Below are 17,679 nucleotides of genomic sequence, written 5' to 3'. Positions count from 1 at the left end.
TACACCACTATTTATATGGAGGAAAGAAATGAGTCTTGGAACCACATAATTCCTAATGTTGTGCTCTCCTACCCAATTTTATCAGTTTAACCATTACATTGATCAACGTCTTCCTTGACACCCAATTAATAAGCATGAATCCAAATGCAGTTCTGGCGTAACTAGAAAAACAATTATTCAATTCTGTGACCAAAAGTTCACTTCCCTAGACAGGGGTATTCATTTACGTAACAAAAGCTTCTACCATGATTGCTGCTATTAATATAAGTTTATACTGACCTTGTATCCATGATATATTAATTTTGTTTAATTTCAATATCCTTTATAAAATCATAAAGACATTTTCATGCATTTAGTACAATACAGATTCTTCTATAACACACCCCCCTTCCCATTTAAAACAGAATGTAAATAAACAACTTGTTCATTTGGTCATTATTCTCCCATGCCAAGTATATTTGCAACGTTTGGTACTTAGCAATGATAGATTTATAGCATTCTGCTGAAAGCTCCTCAGTGATTAAAATACACTATAGAGCAAATTAAAAATTAGTTTAAATAAGCAGCTGTGGGATTTTTCAGGCAGTCTGACCAAACATTATTCTGCAGCTTTAAATTCAGGACAGTTTGACCCAACACTAACTGCTGACAGCATTATTTGATCTGGATAGACATGCAAACGTTCAACAACAAAAAAGCGTGTGTCAATAATTCACAGCTCTAGAGTCAACTCTCTGGGGAAAGGAAAGTGGATCTTTTTATTTTTGTTTCCCTGTACCCCAAGACTTTTTTTTTTTTTTTTTTTTTTCTGTGCGTTATTTCTTCCCCCTTCAGTCTGCCAGGAGTCAGATCACCTGCTACAATCAGACGTTCCGTCCAGGACAACCAGGCAGCCAGCCAGTTCAATGTGCAAGTCTCTAAACCACCAAAGACAGCCATCAGTCTGGAAATGGGGCACTCCTTGCACTCCCAGTTACCATAAGCCCACCACCTCCTTCACGTAGATGAATGAAGTTTTCCCGACCCAACCCCGAAAACTCTATCTAGGCGGAAAACATGTTTCTAGACTCTGTTCATGCAGGAAGGCAAGCTAAGACCTCAGCACCCTTCTGGTCCCACTTAATCTCCCATTTGTAGGATCTAAATGCGTTTGCATTTCTGCCTCCCTTGCCCTGTTAATTCCCCTGCATCCAGTAACTCCAAAATCCATATTAACACAGAAACAGCCAACAAGTGGCAGCTGTAAGATACACTGTCAGTCAGAAACTGGGATGATGAGTAGCTACAGTGAACATATAGACAGAAAACTGAATGATCTGTTGTTACTTTAAAATAAAAATTTGTATGCATTTACCCATCAAACTGTGACCTTGAGTCATTAGAAACTGAAGCCAGTGATTAACTACATTTTCTTCATTTTCAGTAACATGTTTTAAGTTGAGAATTTTAATATTTCACTCCAGGAGTCCAGCTCAGATAACTGTTCTGTGAGGAAATACCCTCGAAGCACAAGGAAATCAACTGACAAATTAATTTATGAAACTGAAATATTAGAAGAGCAATTAATAAATTTGCCAGCTGTACTTTTTTTCTGTTAAAAAAAAAAAACTGAGAAGCACCTCACTGGGCTTTTTGATGGTAAGACCACATGAGAAACATGAAGATGATGGTAATTCATTCATTTATTCACCAAGTATTTTTTATGACCTGCTCTGTCCAGAGAATATACAACAGTGATGAAAACAGATGCATTCTTGAGCTCACATGTTTTACATTCTGGTTGGGGGAGTCACAAAATAAATACATGTAAAACAGATGTACATTGAATTGTCATAAACACAGCTGAGAAAACTAATGCAGGCAAGATGGAGAGAGAAGGTAAGGGATTAGTTGCCATTTAAAACACAGCCGTTAAGAAAGTCCTCAATTAGCAGATGACTAGTGAGGGAGCAAGTCATGCTGACACAGAGAGCAGAGAGCGTGAAAGAGGGGGGCCGAGGAGAGGCAGGGGCTGGGTACACAGAGCACTCTCCCCAGCTCCAGCTTATTTGACCCCCATAATAACGCTGTATTTTAGGGCCGTTATCATGCCGGTGTTACATCAGGGTCTGAGGCTGGCTGTGTCACCACCTGCCCGAGGGCACACAGGAAGCAGCAGTGCTGACACCTTAACCCAGGGGTTACAGCTCAGGGCAGAAGCTTTTCCACTGCTCACAGTTTTTCCACTGCGTCCAATTCCGTTACTACAACTTGTCAGAAATGACCGATTAAACTAGAATGTCAGAAAGAGCGACTGTCGTGGTGAGGGCTCCAGGGAACAGCAAGTGGAACTGAAGAAAGACGCCTCGGAGAACACAGGAACGGAAGGGCTGCCAGACAGAAGAGGAGGGAGAGGTGTTCAGCACCTCCCCAGAAGGCAGAACTAGACCCAATACCTGGAAATTACAGTAAGACAAATTTCCAATAATTAGATGAATAAGAGATCTAGTGGTAGGAGCTGTCCAACGATGGAATGGGTTGGCTTGTGAAGTTATGAAGCTCCAATTACAGGAGCTACTCAAGCAGAGGCTGAACGGCCACCTGCCTGAGATGTAGACAGGTTCTATCTAGCACTGATGTGAAGGCTAATGACCGATGGCTTTTCCAATTCTGAGTCTGTGATTATACAAGCACCTGCGCAGTACAGTGTGGCAATGAGAAGTTCTAGCTGTGAAGTCAGACAGCTTGGTTAAAATCCAGTCTCCACCACTTGTAAGCTTTGTACACATAACCTCTATAAGCCTCTGTTTGCTTATCTGAAAAAGGAAGCAAATAATAGAAGCTACTTCATAGCGGTTGTTGTGAGAATTAAATGAGATAATCCATGTAAAGGACTTAACACAGGGCCTGGCACACAATCAAAGGTCAGTAAAGTTTAGCTTATAAAGACATGTATATTTGGGAGCATGTGTACAAAAAATAAATAAATATGTATATAATGTGTATACAGTTGTTTTTCTATTTCTGTTTTTACTCATATTCAGTGGCAAGAAGAGTTCAATGTCCAAAGCTGAATTGTTACAGCACATTAAATGACAGCATGATACTAACCATAATAGTTATAATAAACATTTAAACAGTCAGCTTCTTAGCATAATCATTTCATATTAGACCTCTTTTAAATACCAGGAAATATGCAGAAACATTCATCTTTTAAACATCTGAGGTGCCAATTTAAAACTTATGAAAGAAAACATCAACATTTTCTCAATTGAAACAAGTATAAAAAATTCGGTATTTTAGCATAAGAAAGAATATCTAACAACCTGCACCTGTATTTAATATGCATTTATATGCAAATACGTAAGTGTATCAGTGTGTGTGTACACACAGATACGCACACACACACTCTTACACATGCTTTCTATTTTGAAATTATAAACTAGCAAGCCCACAGTTACTTTTAAATTACTTCTTAATAAGCAAAGTGATTCCAGATATTTCTTATCAGGGTCAAGTATTTTAGGCATATGTGTCTTTATTAATAGAAAATGAAGAAGAAATAACCCTAGAATGTTGCATCTATATGCTTAGAATCTAGAGATGCTTCCAGATGGCAGAGAGGGAGTTGTAATTTTAGATTAATTTGCCATCACTCTTTTGTCATTCCGGATAAACTCACATTTACTATTCATTGAAAAAACATTCAAGAATGGACCTGATTGATAAAAGGAAGCCTCCACTTTAGAAAAACTCAGGCCATGTTTTATTTCTTCACTAGGGTACTCGATGCTTTTAGAAAGTCATAGCATGATACATTACAGAAAGAAAAAGAATGCTTCCAATGATAGTATGTGTATGATACAACAGTATATGTATGGATGTATATCCACCGTCATACTGATCCTCCCTCTGACATAACTGCTGTTATTCCTGCTCTATCAGTATGCAAACAGGGGCTCAGGGAGTAACTTGCTCAAAGCCACACAGGACGAAATGAAGATACAATCTGACTCTAAAACCTTTCATCTTTCTGTATTGTCTGCCATGTGGGGACATTAAATTAGCATATTTGGGCACAGATAATCTATATTAATAAATGCATTTAGCACCCAAACTCTGTTGAATCTATGCCCTGGACTCTTAAGAGCTTGGTGTCAGAAGGGATGATGCAGTCTGTCACCCAGTGACAGCATCAGGAATCCAACCCAGTCTCCACGGACAATACCATATTGCAAATGTGGTTACCTAACCATCAGTTCTTAGAAATTCCTGCCAGACACTCTATAATGTCTGCTTATATTAATCCCAGGTCCACCCTTAAAGCAAAATAATATAAAGTCCACTTTCCCAAATCACCCTTCAAGGATCTGAAGTGAGCAATCACTGTCTCCCCTTATAAAATCCCCCGGACCCTCTCTCATAACTTCATGACATTTAGCCTCTTTTCATTCTGGCAGCCTCTTCTGCCTGTTCTTTGATTTGTCAAAATCCTTCTTCAGTGACACCCAGCACTAAACCTCCAATTCCGCGATGAACGTAATCAGTTACAACCCTTGAACCTTTCTCTTAATGTCACCCAAGATGGTATTAAGTTGTTGAACTGTCAGGTCTCGGGGATGGCTCAGATGGACATAATGGAAAAACAATTAAAATCTTTTTTCCAAAGTTGCTTTTAAGCTAGATCTCTAGTTGCACAACTGATTCTGCTGAGAACCAAAAACTTGACTTATCTCCAATGCCCGTGGGCAATCTAGCCACAGAGCAACACACCATTCTCATGACTGCGAGCCTCTGCCGTGATCCATGATGTTCACTCTCGGACAGAAACGCCCATCCCCAAGCCGCCGGCTGCAGACTCTCCGCTCACCCTTCACTGCCTTTTTCAGCTGCCTGGTCTGAAGTCCTCTGGATTCACCTCTCCTTCCTTCCTCACCCTGGGCTACCCTGTGCTCCTTTACCTGCATTTCCACAGCACTCTGGAAACACAGAAACTTGTTCTTACCACAGGGTAGGATCAGTAGCCACCTGGGGGTCCCGCTCCCCTACTAGAACAGAGAGTGAGCTCATCAGACATGTGGACTCTGCCCTCATCTATTATTTCCAGCGCTGGGCTCGGGGGGAAAATCAAGCCACGCTGTACATGAATAACTACAGAAAGGGTCAGAAGTGGAACAGTTCACAGAAAGGAGAGCTAAGACAGGAGAAGTTCAGGAGACATAGCTACACGGAATTGAGGGCCTGCTTGGATATATGGACAAAGGAAAAGATGTCAGCCGAGGGGAGAAAGCCTTGAGCCTGGAGCGTGAAGCGTGAAGGAAGCATGAAGCATGCGGAAGCATGAAGCATGAAGCATGCGGAAGCATGAAGGCTGGAGCATGAAGCATGAAGGAAGCATGAAGCATGCGGAAGCATGAAGCATGCAGAAGCATGAAGCATGAAGCATGCGGAAGCATGAAGCATGAAGGAAGCATGAAGCATGAAGGCTGGAGCGTGAAGCCTCAGAGGGAAATATAAGCACCTCTTGGACACCTGCACACCAGACACCACACATTCACTTTACAGCCAGTACCTCGTGTAACGACCTCAGTTAATAATTCTGTGACTGCATAAAAAACAAGGTCCTACTGTAGAGCACAGGGAACTATATTCAATATCCTCTGATAAACCATAATGGAAAAGAATATATGTATAACTGAATCGCTTTGCTGTACAGCAGAAATTAACACAACATTGTAAATCAACTATACTTCAATAAAATTTAAAACAATAATTCTGTGATGTAGAATTTAGTATCACTTTTTGGAGCTAAGGAAACTGAAGTTCAGAGGGTAGCTTTCCCAAGGATATCCGGTTAACAAATGGTAGAACTGGACTTTTTAATATTTCTCTCTCGGCATGCATTCTTTCTACAACACAGTTCTGGATAGGACTGGGCCTCCCTGAACTGCCCTGTGTTCTTGCGTCTACCTTCACATGCATCTTAGCTTATCACCACAGCAGCACATACACACACACACACACACACACACACACACACACACACACACACACACACACACACACACTGATAGGCCCACTAACTCCACAAGCACTGCTAGATAAGGGATTTTTACCCCCAAAGACAGCCCAGTGAGACAGGAAAGAGCAACACGGCATATTAATCAACTCTAAAACACCCCATCAGAAATAATTTCAAGTATGTCTTCGAGAGGCAAGGATAACATAGGGAATAGGAGAGCAGGTTCAGGAGCCAGGCTTCCTAGCTCTGTCCTGTACTAGCTGTGTGACCTCAGATAGGTTACTCAACCTCTCTGTGCCTCAGTTTGCGCATCAGTAAAAGGGGACTCAAAAGAGTACTCAACTTACAGTTACTTAGGAGATGAAATGAGTTAAGGCAAATGACCCCTATGAACTCTGTTGGGCACACAGGAAACACTCAATTCAATGCTTGGTCCACCTGAGACTAGTATGTGGCCATGAGTCAATCCCAGGCCCACTGTCTCCAAAGCCTGTGCCTCTGCACAGCGTAAATCTAGTAAGAGCTCAAGGAAAGAGACACGTGTGGGCTGATGTGAACAGGAGAAGAACAGACCTCTGGAGCCAGCGTGGAAGATCCGAAGGATGAGTAGGACTCAGAAAGGCAAAGAGGAGGCAAAAGAGCACCCCAGAGGGGGTGAACAGTACAACCAGCCAGCAGATAATGGCATGCATATTTGCGGGAGAGTGCACGGATCTCTTTGACTAAAGAATAAGGTATCTTAGGGAAGAAAAGGAAATAATATAGAATAGGGAAGCTGGGATCTTGCAGGGGAGTTAGAGGAGTCTGAACTTACTGCCGTGGACGGCTGGAAACAGGCATGGTCTTCTGAGTGGATGAGTGCAATGGTCCCAGTGATGTTTCCAGAAGATAATTTTGCTGGGTAGGAAGGACTTAGGGACTGTTGACGCCCCGCAGGGAAGAAGGGATGGAAGGAGATGCAGGCCAGGACACTAAAGTGTGCACACAGAATACGACACGCCCTGAAAGATGTTTGTGACATGGTAGGGCTTACTGCCAGATTGGAAAGAGGGAGACAAAGCGAGGGGATACTTGAATATGACTCCAATGTTAGGCCAGCAATGTGATGGACTTCAATCAGAAACTCATACTAAAATTACTGGAAAGTAGAAAACATACAAAATAACGTTGATAAAATATTTACTCAGACCACTGGAACTATTCTCGGAAGCTGTTTCCTTAATTCTTTACTGAGCCTTCACTTTTTAACAATGAGTGATGAAAAGGAGGTAAGCACATTAATAATTAAAGAAGCCAGCTTCCTGCCAAGTAGTTTGAATCAGTGCCTTTCTCAGTGATCTTATGCAGTAGTCACATGTTGGGAAACTGGGAAATTGTCTATTATTTATCACTAAAGATTTTTACATCAGCAACCTAGTATGAAATGTACCTTCAGGGTCTTTGAGCTGAAACACTGCTTCATTTGCTATCCGCAATGATGCTGTAATTACTTGCCTGTGTGCATGCAGCACTTTTTAAATCACTACAATTTTGGTTTGGGGAAACTGGTTTTGATGAAGAGTTTGTTGGTAATATATGCAATTTTAAAAATCTGTTCATTATATAGATGAAATAGTGCTTAGTAACTGTCAAATAAATAGATGAATGATGGATGGTGGATAAATTTTTTTTAGTTAAAAGACAAGACAATCTTATAAGAGTGGATGCTTTAGGAGCCATATTTATTAAAAAAGTAATTTTTTAGAAAGCAGCGACCTTTTGAGAACTACATAAGCGTTTTGTGCACTGTCATAAAAAGGCAGATTGGCATGAGAAACTTACGTTCTGCCAACTGACATATAACACCATTTATCGGTTATGCCAGGCACTGGAAATAAGGATGTCCCTTCCCTCAGGAGCTTTTTTTCTGGGGCAGGCCAATAAATAAGAAAATAAGTAAAATACCAACTAATGCATAACAACTTTGGATAAAGTATAAAACAGTTCAGAAGAGAAAGAAAGTAGGTTTCTCTTACCATTGTTGCAAGAGATAAAAATAAATGGGTCATAAACAATCAGCAATTACAAACCCATTGGGGGGGGGTTTGTAAAGAATCATAAGTATGTTTTGTTTTGCTTTTTAATCTTGCAAGAAAAAGCTATTCATGAAAGTAGAAGGAAGGCGTGGGAAAAGGGGCCATCAGCAAGCAGCCTCTGAAATATATTTCCTAGAAATTATTAAAGATTAAGAAAGTCACATCTCTCTGTCCAACAATTAAAATCACTTTCTAGTGGGTTGTTTTCATTCTTTTATTCATCCAAATTAAACCAAAGTATACATTAAATACAAAAGGATTTATTTTCCAGAGTTCTGCCAGGGTGAAAGCCACCTAATCAAAAATGAAATGGGGAATGAGCTCACTGAATAAATCAGAAGGAAGAATTAAAGAAGCTGACAGATATTTTGGAGGCCAGTTAAAAAATAAACTGGACTTTCATTATAAAAATTGACTTAAATGAATGATACACTTAAGAACCTACTTCAGAACATTTCCTTAAAGTCAATTTGATTATCGACCCCAAGATACTGCATTTCAATATATTTTGGTATATTTCCAAAATGTAAGGGGCACAGTAATGGGCATATACACAGTAAATGTCCAGACAGTAAAAGGAACAAAATACTAAAAAAATCTATGAGTCTGCTGATATCTGCTGTTCAGATTTGAAACCTAAATAAAAAGTTAGGCAAAATACTTTAAATACTGCCTCCAAAGCAACTAAAGGATAATTAAGGTACATTCGACATCTGAGGAAAAGCAAAAGAAAACGGAATAGTAGACGCAGCCCTCTAAAATCTATAATTTATAAACAACTTTACTCCCTTGATGGATAACGTGTAAGTATAGATAAATCTAATAATAGGGACAAAATTAAACCTTCATCAAAGACATCAAAGTTCATATGACATGTGATACTTAAATCAGCAGACGTGGGGCATGTAGAGGGGGGTCGGATCTGCTCCCCTTATATTTCCAAGCAAAGAATGAGGAAATGTAGATCTTCTCATAATCACTGGAGGTAGTAAGCCTTCCAGATAAATTATCATGTTCATACTCACTCAGCATGATCAGACGACACACGAGAAAAGAGATTCTGTTCTAGGAACCCTGCTTTTACACAGATAGAGCTGGAAAAGGAACTCGAAACCTGCTGTCTGAAGAACAGAGGAGTGAAATGTAAATTGGACTCGATCCATGAAAGCCCAAGGAACAGGACAAGGGCAGGGGCTGGAAGTTGTGTATACATATTCTATTAGTCAGATGTGTCTAAAGATGTGTGAGAGAGCTTTAGGAGGAGTGAGTTCCCTGTTGTGGAAGGTATTCAAGCACAGAGAGAGATGACAGGGATCAGGCAGAACGCACCCAAACTCTGAACAGAAAAGTTAAATGGATCACCTTCCAGGGCAACTTTCACCCTGAGATCTTGTGATTATAAGAAATAGAAGCCACAGCCACTGACCTTGGGGGACTTAAAAGTCATTCAGTGACAGTGACATACAATAGGTGCCTTTGAAAAAAGTGTTAAGGACGCTATACCCAACAGGGTCCAGGCAGAAAGCTAATGGTACCTCAATTTGGGTAATATGATGAAAGGCTAATAAAAGAGACAATTTCTAAAGGCGTGGGCAACCTAAGGGGGTAACCCAATATGTTAAGGGCCAGAAATAACAGCAGTGGGCTAGGGGTATCCTTCACTTCCCCAGGGCCTGAAGGGAAGAGAGGGAGGAGGGAGCAGTTACCAGAACGGGGAGAGACAGCACAGTGAGGGCAGGACCACCTGGCAGGAGCTGTGACCTTCCATCCTAGGACCATCCTCATGACAGTAGAGGGATCAGGGGCTGGTGTGAACCTGCAGGGTGGAGGGGCGGGGAGGAGATCTGGAAGGCCAAACAGAAGGTATCCAGCACAAATGCCAGCAAAGCCACAGGAAACAGAGCAGACATGAAAGCCCTGGACTGGGGAAGAGGCTGGACTGCCTTCTCTCTCAGGTCCCTTCCAAAGAGAACAACATGCATTTTTACTGGTGGGGAGTCACAGACCTGTGTTCTTTACCATCCTTTTATAGCGCTGGCTCTTTTTCATTCTTCAGGCACCCCCCAACCCCCGTGTATTTGTTTTCTGAACTAAGCACTCCACTGCAATATATTTGCTCTACGCAAAATTGGCAGTGCCATAGAATACATGTTATAGGACCTGAAAATCTGAATATAGAACCATCTAGCCTACCTTAGTCGGGTAGTTTTCCATCTGATATCCTTGCTACTCATTCCTTTATTCAACACATATGTTTAATGATCTCCTACCTGTCAGGTGCTGTGCTAGACCTGGGGACACAACAGTCAACCAGAAAAGTCCATCATTGCCTTCTTAGAGCTTTCACCTGACTATCAATCATTCCAATCTACAACACCCTCTGTTCAGTAAAGGAATCTCGTAAGTGCTGTGGATCAGACGTTGGCAAACTATGGCCCACAGGTCAAATCTGGGTGGCCTTGCTTCCATCAATCATGTTTTATTGAAAGAGCCATGTCCATCAGCCTATGTGTTGTCTATTGCTGCTTTAGTGCTACAACCTCAGAGTTGCTACAGGTAGATTGCAAAGCCTGATATATTACTAACTGGTCCTGTACAAAAAAAGTTTGCCAACACTTGCTTTAAATAAAACCTAATGTTTTAAGGACAAACATATTAAAGGATACATACTGTCACTCATAAAACATCCCTGGGGGCCCTAGTTACAAACCAAGCCATCATGAGGGGGTTTGGCTTCCTGCAGGGTTGCATTTCTATTGTTGTAAGTTTTGTTTCTTTTATTTTTTCTTCTTTCATAATAAAGGCAGATGACAAAAAAGTGTCACGTGGCTGTCTTCTATTAACAGCTAGCCTTCTTCAGATAATGCTCACGTTCTCTTACGTTACATCTAGTCTTTTGATTGATCAGAGTTCTTCCACATCATGGAAGGCCCAGTTTTACAAAGATCCTTTCCCCTGCATCACACCAAACAAAATTTAACAGGGGTGATTTTAGGCTCTCTTTTAAATTGAACAATAAAATTGATTGTAAAAGCACTTAGCCAACACTCAAGTGCTATATAAAGGCAAGATCACAGCAGCAATAGTACCTTCACTTCCTTGCAGAGAGAAACATGAGTGGATGCTTATTCCCCAATCACTTGACCCAGAGAGCATTAAAATTGTAGATGTAAGGAAAAACAAAAAACAAAAAAACTAGCTTTCATTGGCTGTTACCAAAAATTCCTAAGAAGTGACAGGATCTGCTCTTGTTGTGGTCCCTCCAAAGGATGTTAAGAGGCTCAGTCCCAAAACCCTTTTCATCCCCTAATGGGAATCAATGTAGCATGAATAAAATTAAATGGCCATTTAGTTCACATTTTAGTCACTATAACGAAGCAATAGCTGGTTTGAGAAAGATCCTTGCCAAGCCTTGGTTCCTGGAAGTTTTCCCACCTGCTAACCCACTGATAACGTACATTTCAAGTGTCAAGAGAAGGGAGACTGAGCCCACCAGTGAACCAAGAACCGGGAATAAGATGATTACAGGAGGCAGCATGGGGAAGGCATGGCTGATCTGGTAACCAGGGGGGTTTCTGCTAGGTACCAGCTTAAGCATTCTACCTTCAAAACGGCTTCCTTGATAACCTTAGACCACATCAGTTCCCTTTAATATGTATGCTCTTTACATTTCATACTCTTGCATCGCAATTGCAGCTGCGTAATTCCTCACTTCATTGGTCTTTTGATGTCAATGGCCCTCAGGGGCAAGTGAGTTCCGCTGAGCTCATGACCTGCCTGTGCAGAGCAGAAATCGCTACCATGAACACATGATGAGCGCTGAAAAAAACATTAGCTGGCTGACCTGACGAATGAATGGATGGGTAAGCAAGCTGGATCCTAGGCACTCTGCTAGCATATAAGAACGCCTGGTCGTCCTGTGACATGCTCCTCAAGACTAACGGCCAATGTCTCCTGTCCTTACAGACCCTGAGCTAGGCTCTAGGGATATGTGCGAATTGCACACCAGCTCCTGGTATCTTCACCCTCCACCATCTCTTCTCTGCTCTTTCAATCTCTTCTTCTGTCCTGACTTCTATCTCTCAATATATAATCATGCTCAGATTGCTCCCAGCTGTAAAAAAGAAGGGAAAAAAAAAAAAAAAGAAAAGCTATCCCATCACCCCCACCCCACCGAGCTGTTGTTACTAAGGCTGAAAATGACATCATCACAGTGGCCAAACCTGATGCCTACTTATAAATTCTCATTCCACTTCTCTGCAGACCTGACCCTAAGACCACGCCTCTATTTTTAAAACGCTTTGCTCTCTGACTTTAGTGCCACTATTCCCCTGATTCTCCTTCTATAGCAAACCTTGTCAATTCTATAACCCGATATACCTAAAATCGTGTCTACTTTTTCCCTCAAGCCATTAACACCTCTTGTCTTTATGACCGCATCAGGCTGCTGCCAGACCTCTCAGCTCCCTCCAATCCATTCTGCACAGTGAAGTCATATGTTCACCTCAATAATGCTCCAAAGTAATTTAAGTGGTTCTATTAAGTTGTGACTCTGACCCTCAGCTTCAAGTGCCTTTGGACAGCAGAGTTTAATGTACATATGACATACACAGGCCCCATGAAAGAGCTAAAGTATTCAGTCTGATCTTCACCACAATATCCAGTGGGCTTGTAACATCTTTACATACGTCAAAACATATTTAAGGTAACGTTTTCTAAATCTTAACAAGGCCTCCAAAATACCGGTTTTGGAAAGCTGGTTCCAAATACTGGTATTCCCATCATCACCCAAGAAAAAAAGAAAAAAACCCTTACTCAGAGTCATCAATTTGTGCTCCTGACCTTCATTCCCAAATTTTATCTCTGAATTTTGTCATCTGTGGTCTATTTCCCTGCTCTGAAAGTCATCCGGATTATGCATGTTCCAAATTACAAAGGCTCTTTATTGCACGTGATCTAAAACCCTTCTAAAGCAGTAAGTCTTCACAAATAAAAACAAGTAGAATGGTAGATAACAACACACAATTCTCTGCCAAGTGACTGCGTCTCATTGCAACCGCATGATACACTGTAAATCTCTCGATTTTAAGTAGAAAAAAGGCAATGCAAAGAATCCCAAGAAAGTCATCAATGTGTGTGTAATTAGACACAAATATTGCTCTTGAAAGATACATCCCGCTCATGAACACAGTCTATGTTATCCTGGGTTTTTTCTACATGATGAGCATTTTGTGAATATTAAACAACGGTGTCTTTATAAACTACGGATCCTGATGGAACGCAAGTCCAAAATGTGTTTCTGCACTTCCATAATAAAAAGCCTTTCATAATTCGGTACAAACCACGTTCCCACCTTATTTCCCGCCACTTTCGACATTGTAGTTACACTAAAACATTGTTTTCTCCATGCTTCTTGCCTTTACTCTTAACCCTCCGTTTCATCTGTAATAGAGTCCCCACTTCTGCCCCTATTTCCCGAATACCTGGTACTGAGGCTTCCGTTAAGGTGCCATCGTCTCCAGGAAGCCTCTCTGTCCCACAGCATTTTATCTGAACCTCCTACTGCAATCCCACCCGGTGCGCGAATGTCTCCTATCTCTACATCCATCTCTAGCCCAGGCCTGCGAGGTCCTTGAGCGAAGAGGCCGTGAGCGTCCCATCTTTGACACCTCCGGCACTTTACACCGTTCCTCCAATGCAATGGGGGCTCCTTAAACGACCCACCAATGGTCTCCATGCACAAGCCTCTCCTTCCCCAGGAAGGAGCCATCTTGGTGGTCAAGCCAGGCTCGAACCCGCCCGGAAGCTGGAACACACCCCAGAAACCCACCACCTTGGGGGCCCAGGCCTGAGTCTAACTCCAGGAGCTCCAGCGCACAGGCGATCGACTTGATTAGGTAGAGAGAGACGCCCACGGTGTGTGCGGAGCTCCGCGCGGCTCTGTGAACAGCGCGAACTCGGGTGGGAGCCCACGCCACGCGCCAGGGGTGAGGGGGCGCCTCGCCACCTACCTTCTGGGCTCCGGCAGAGGAGGGAGGGCACCCCCGGCGGGGAGCCGGTGCAGGCGGGGACAGGGGCGCGGGGGCGAGAGCTGTGCGCCATTCCCGGGCGGCGGCTCCCCGGCCGGAGTAAGAACGCCGCCCGGCGCCCGCTTCCGCCCTCTGGCCGCAGGCGGGGAGGGCTTGGCCACGCGCCCCACAAGGCCCCGCGGCGCGCTCGCCCGTCGGCGCCGGGGCTGCGGCTCCGAGGGGCCGGCTCGCGGCGGAGAGCGCGCCTCCTGCCGGGGTGGGAGCAGGCCCGCCCGGCCGAGGGCCCGCGCTGCGAAGGCCAGGGAGGAGGAGAAGCCAGGCGTTTTCCCGAGGAGGGCGCCCCCTCGGCTTTATAGCCGGAAGGGGAACTCGGAGCCTCCAAGGAAGGCCGGAAAAAGAAGGGAAAAGTCCTCTTCGAGACTTCTGGAAAGAGGTGCAGTGATTCCACTGGGGGCGGGGGAACTTCGACGACTAAAGACGGCATGAATTCTAAAACGACTTTTCTTTTTCCAGAAGTGAAATTAAACTTGGGTTTCTTCCCCCCAAAATGTGATTATTATAGAGTGATTTTGCTCACTTTTCACCTTTCACATCGTATTTTTTATCTATATTGTCTTTTTTTTTTTTTTTTTTTTCTTGCCTTTCGTCGTTCAAAAATTCTTCTCCTGAGGAGAGATTCTCAGTAGGTTTCGTTAGTGTCACACACTTGGTTGCTCTTGGGTGGAAGTCTCCGCATATAGTTATAGAATAAAATACACAGCATGTCTACGTGAAGATCTGTTTGGCTTATTTTACTAAATGGATGAACCTTCTTTATTAAGACATCCATTTGCATCCGATACATTATTGTAAATTTCTTTAAAATGTTAAGCATCATTGCTCTAGCCATCTGCCCATTAAAGAGAATCAGTGATTTTAAGTTCATTGTAATTTGTTTACTATAGCATTCTTCATTAATCCTGAAGAGATAAATTTCAGGTAAGCCAAGACAGAATTATCTTGAACTACAAATTAATGAATACTAGATTAATGGTTTACTGTAATGATTCCAGTGGGGAAGGGGGGATTTCGAACTTCGAATATGTATTTGCTGTTCTTTTGCAGAAATGTGAATCCAATCGTAGTGCATTGATCGCAGACATAATCTAGGGTCACATAGGGGAAATGTTGCAAACTTGTCAGTGTTGATGCGTGTGCGAAAGGCATTTCAATTCCACTCATTCATTCATTATGCAAATTGCATTGAACTATTATGTGCCAGGCACTGAGGCATAATTATTGCCCTTTACAGCTGCACAGTCTGGTAATTAAAACAAATGGGTAAACAAACTATCAAAATATAGTGCAAGCACTGAAACCCTGTTGGAAAACTGCAGAGTCAGTTTTTTTTTGTTTTTTTTTTTTATAAATTTATTTATTTATTTTTGCCTGTGTTGGGTCTTCGTTTCTGTGCGAGGGCTTTCTCTAGTTGCGGCAAGCGGGGGCCACTCTTCATCGCGGTGCGCGGGGCTCTCACTGTCGCGGCCTCTTTTGTTGCGGAGCGCAGGCTCCAGACGCGCAGGCTCAGCAGTTGTGGCTCACGGGCCTAGTTGGTCCGCGGCATGTGGGATCTTCCCAGACCAGGGCTCGAACCCGTGTCCCCTGCATTGGCAGGCAGATTCTCAACCACTGCGCCACCAGAGTCAGTTTTAAAGTCTTATCCTTTCTCATCAAACCGTGGGTAAAATATCTATTAACCTGAGAAACATTTACAGTTTTTTTTAGCTTCTGAAGATGGAGTGGTTATGGATTTTATGAAAATGTATAGTGGAAAATAACTTCCATGAAAACTGTACAAGTTTTCATACTAGTTTTTGTCTTGGTCATCCCTAGTGGAAATGTATAATAAGTCATCATTAAATGTTTGGTGAATAAAGAAATAAGTGGATTCCCAGTATCTTAAAATATTTAATTTGTGCCTTTTAGAGACTACTTTTCTAAAAATATTGTGATCTGGCTGTGTGTACCAGGGCCCAAACAACTTTGCCAAAGGAGTTTATAAAGACCAAAGGAAGGTGAAAATGTGCAAAGATGCACCTAGGGGCTTCTCGGTCTTCTTCTTGTTCATTGCACTTAAATGCAGAATATTTGAAGGGGGCTTGAGTAGACAGGCAGAGTAGAATGTCTTAGAAAATCATGCTTCTCTCATGTAAGGTTTCAAGACAGCAATTTCATTGATTGCCAATCTGTTTATAGAAGAGGAAATTGTTAATGGCACCCACAAATTTTCAGGGTCCAAATAAAAGCGCAAAGGAAAAATGGTTTACCTCTGTGCAAAATATAAAACCTTAGATGGAGAAGAATACTAAGTTATTATTAGACAGTTTAATATAAATCTAAAAGAAGTTAAATGGATAAAATAAGTGCAAAAAATGTAATCAAGGAACAACACTAATTTTAAAATGGCTGTTTTAACCTCAAAGAGCAGAGAGTAGAATATCTGATAAAATGTCAAAGGAGAATGTAAATTATATTTTTAAAAGTTAAAAATGTTATTTGTTTAAAAAAAGATTTGCATTATTTTAAAAAATAAAACTGTGAAAATGGTAGTAAACTGTTCTATCAAGAAACAGAGAAACTTCATCAGTAATTCCTAGGCCAACACCTATTTACACAGGAGAAAATTATTAGCTCTGGATTCAATTCAGTAGTTCAAGAAACATTTATTATGTTAGGTCCTAAGTATAAATAAGAAAGTCCTTGTTCTCAATGATCTCACCATGTAGTAAGGGAGCCAGATTTTACAGTCAAGATAATGACTAGCAAACACTGAACACACTGTGCCAGTTAATCATGGATTGTCTCATTTACTTAATCCTCACAAAATTTTTAGAGGTCAAGTACTGTTTTCCAGTCTTATTTTACAAGGAGGAAACTGAAACTAAAATTTAGATTGGTTAACTCATCCAAGGACATTCAGTTAATAGATGGTGGAGCTAGACTCCCACCTCACTCCATCTTACTCCAAAGTGCATGAACTTAATCCCTTCACTCTAGCACATCCAGGAAGTCAGATGCACTCTCTTTAGCTGCTGCCCTTTCATTTCAGTCCCTATACAGAGTGTTCCATCCGCTAGTATCTTAATATTCTCAGTGGTATCTGAGGCAGCAAGCTCTACAATGCTTTTAACCGTTCATCAGACTTCTTGGACCTAAATCTCTTGGTTAGGCTTCTGCCTGATCACCTTCACACCTGCTTTAATTTCATATCCATATTTGTCAACACTCACTCTTCCATCGCCCACATTTTCTTCAAGTTGATCTAACAGCATAACATAATTTTCAGCAGATCATGATCTCATAATCATTAGAATTAATATTCCACAGAATCCTACATAGCATTATCTTTAATAGTTCAATTACTCTTAACACAAAATTAGTAATTTATTCTGTGGTGTATATAATTATTAGTATAGTCCAGATGGCATCTTGCAACTTTTCCCCCACCTTTGTCAATATGGTTGTTATCTTTGCTTTAAGAAGAGTAAAATCCATAAAAGTTTCCAAGTGTTTAGCACCATTAAACTACATCAAA

General features: G+C 41.8%; 1 protein-coding gene across 2 annotated transcripts in view; it reads right to left on the bottom strand.

Annotated features, from left to right (window-relative positions):
- Positions 1 to 14,232, bottom strand: part of MEI4 (meiotic double-stranded break formation protein 4) — a 235,888-nt gene extending 221,656 nt beyond the window's left edge. For both annotated transcript variants that reach the window (XM_068551117.1, XM_068551118.1), the window contains exon 1: positions 14,088 to 14,232. In XM_068551117.1, coding sequence (XP_068407218.1) covers positions 14,088 to 14,178 — 91 coding nt within the window. In that variant the 5' untranslated portion in view covers positions 14,179 to 14,232. The remainder of the gene's footprint in view (positions 1 to 14,087) is intronic.
- Positions 14,233 to 17,679: the final 3,447 nt, after the last annotated feature.

This window comes from Eschrichtius robustus, chromosome 9 (genome assembly GCF_028021215.1).
Source record: "Eschrichtius robustus isolate mEscRob2 chromosome 9, mEscRob2.pri, whole genome shotgun sequence".
NCBI classification, from domain to species: domain Eukaryota; kingdom Metazoa; phylum Chordata; class Mammalia; order Artiodactyla; family Eschrichtiidae; genus Eschrichtius; species Eschrichtius robustus.
The sequence above is the reverse complement of the archived record's forward strand: the minus strand, read 5'-3'. Positions and strand labels throughout refer to the sequence as shown.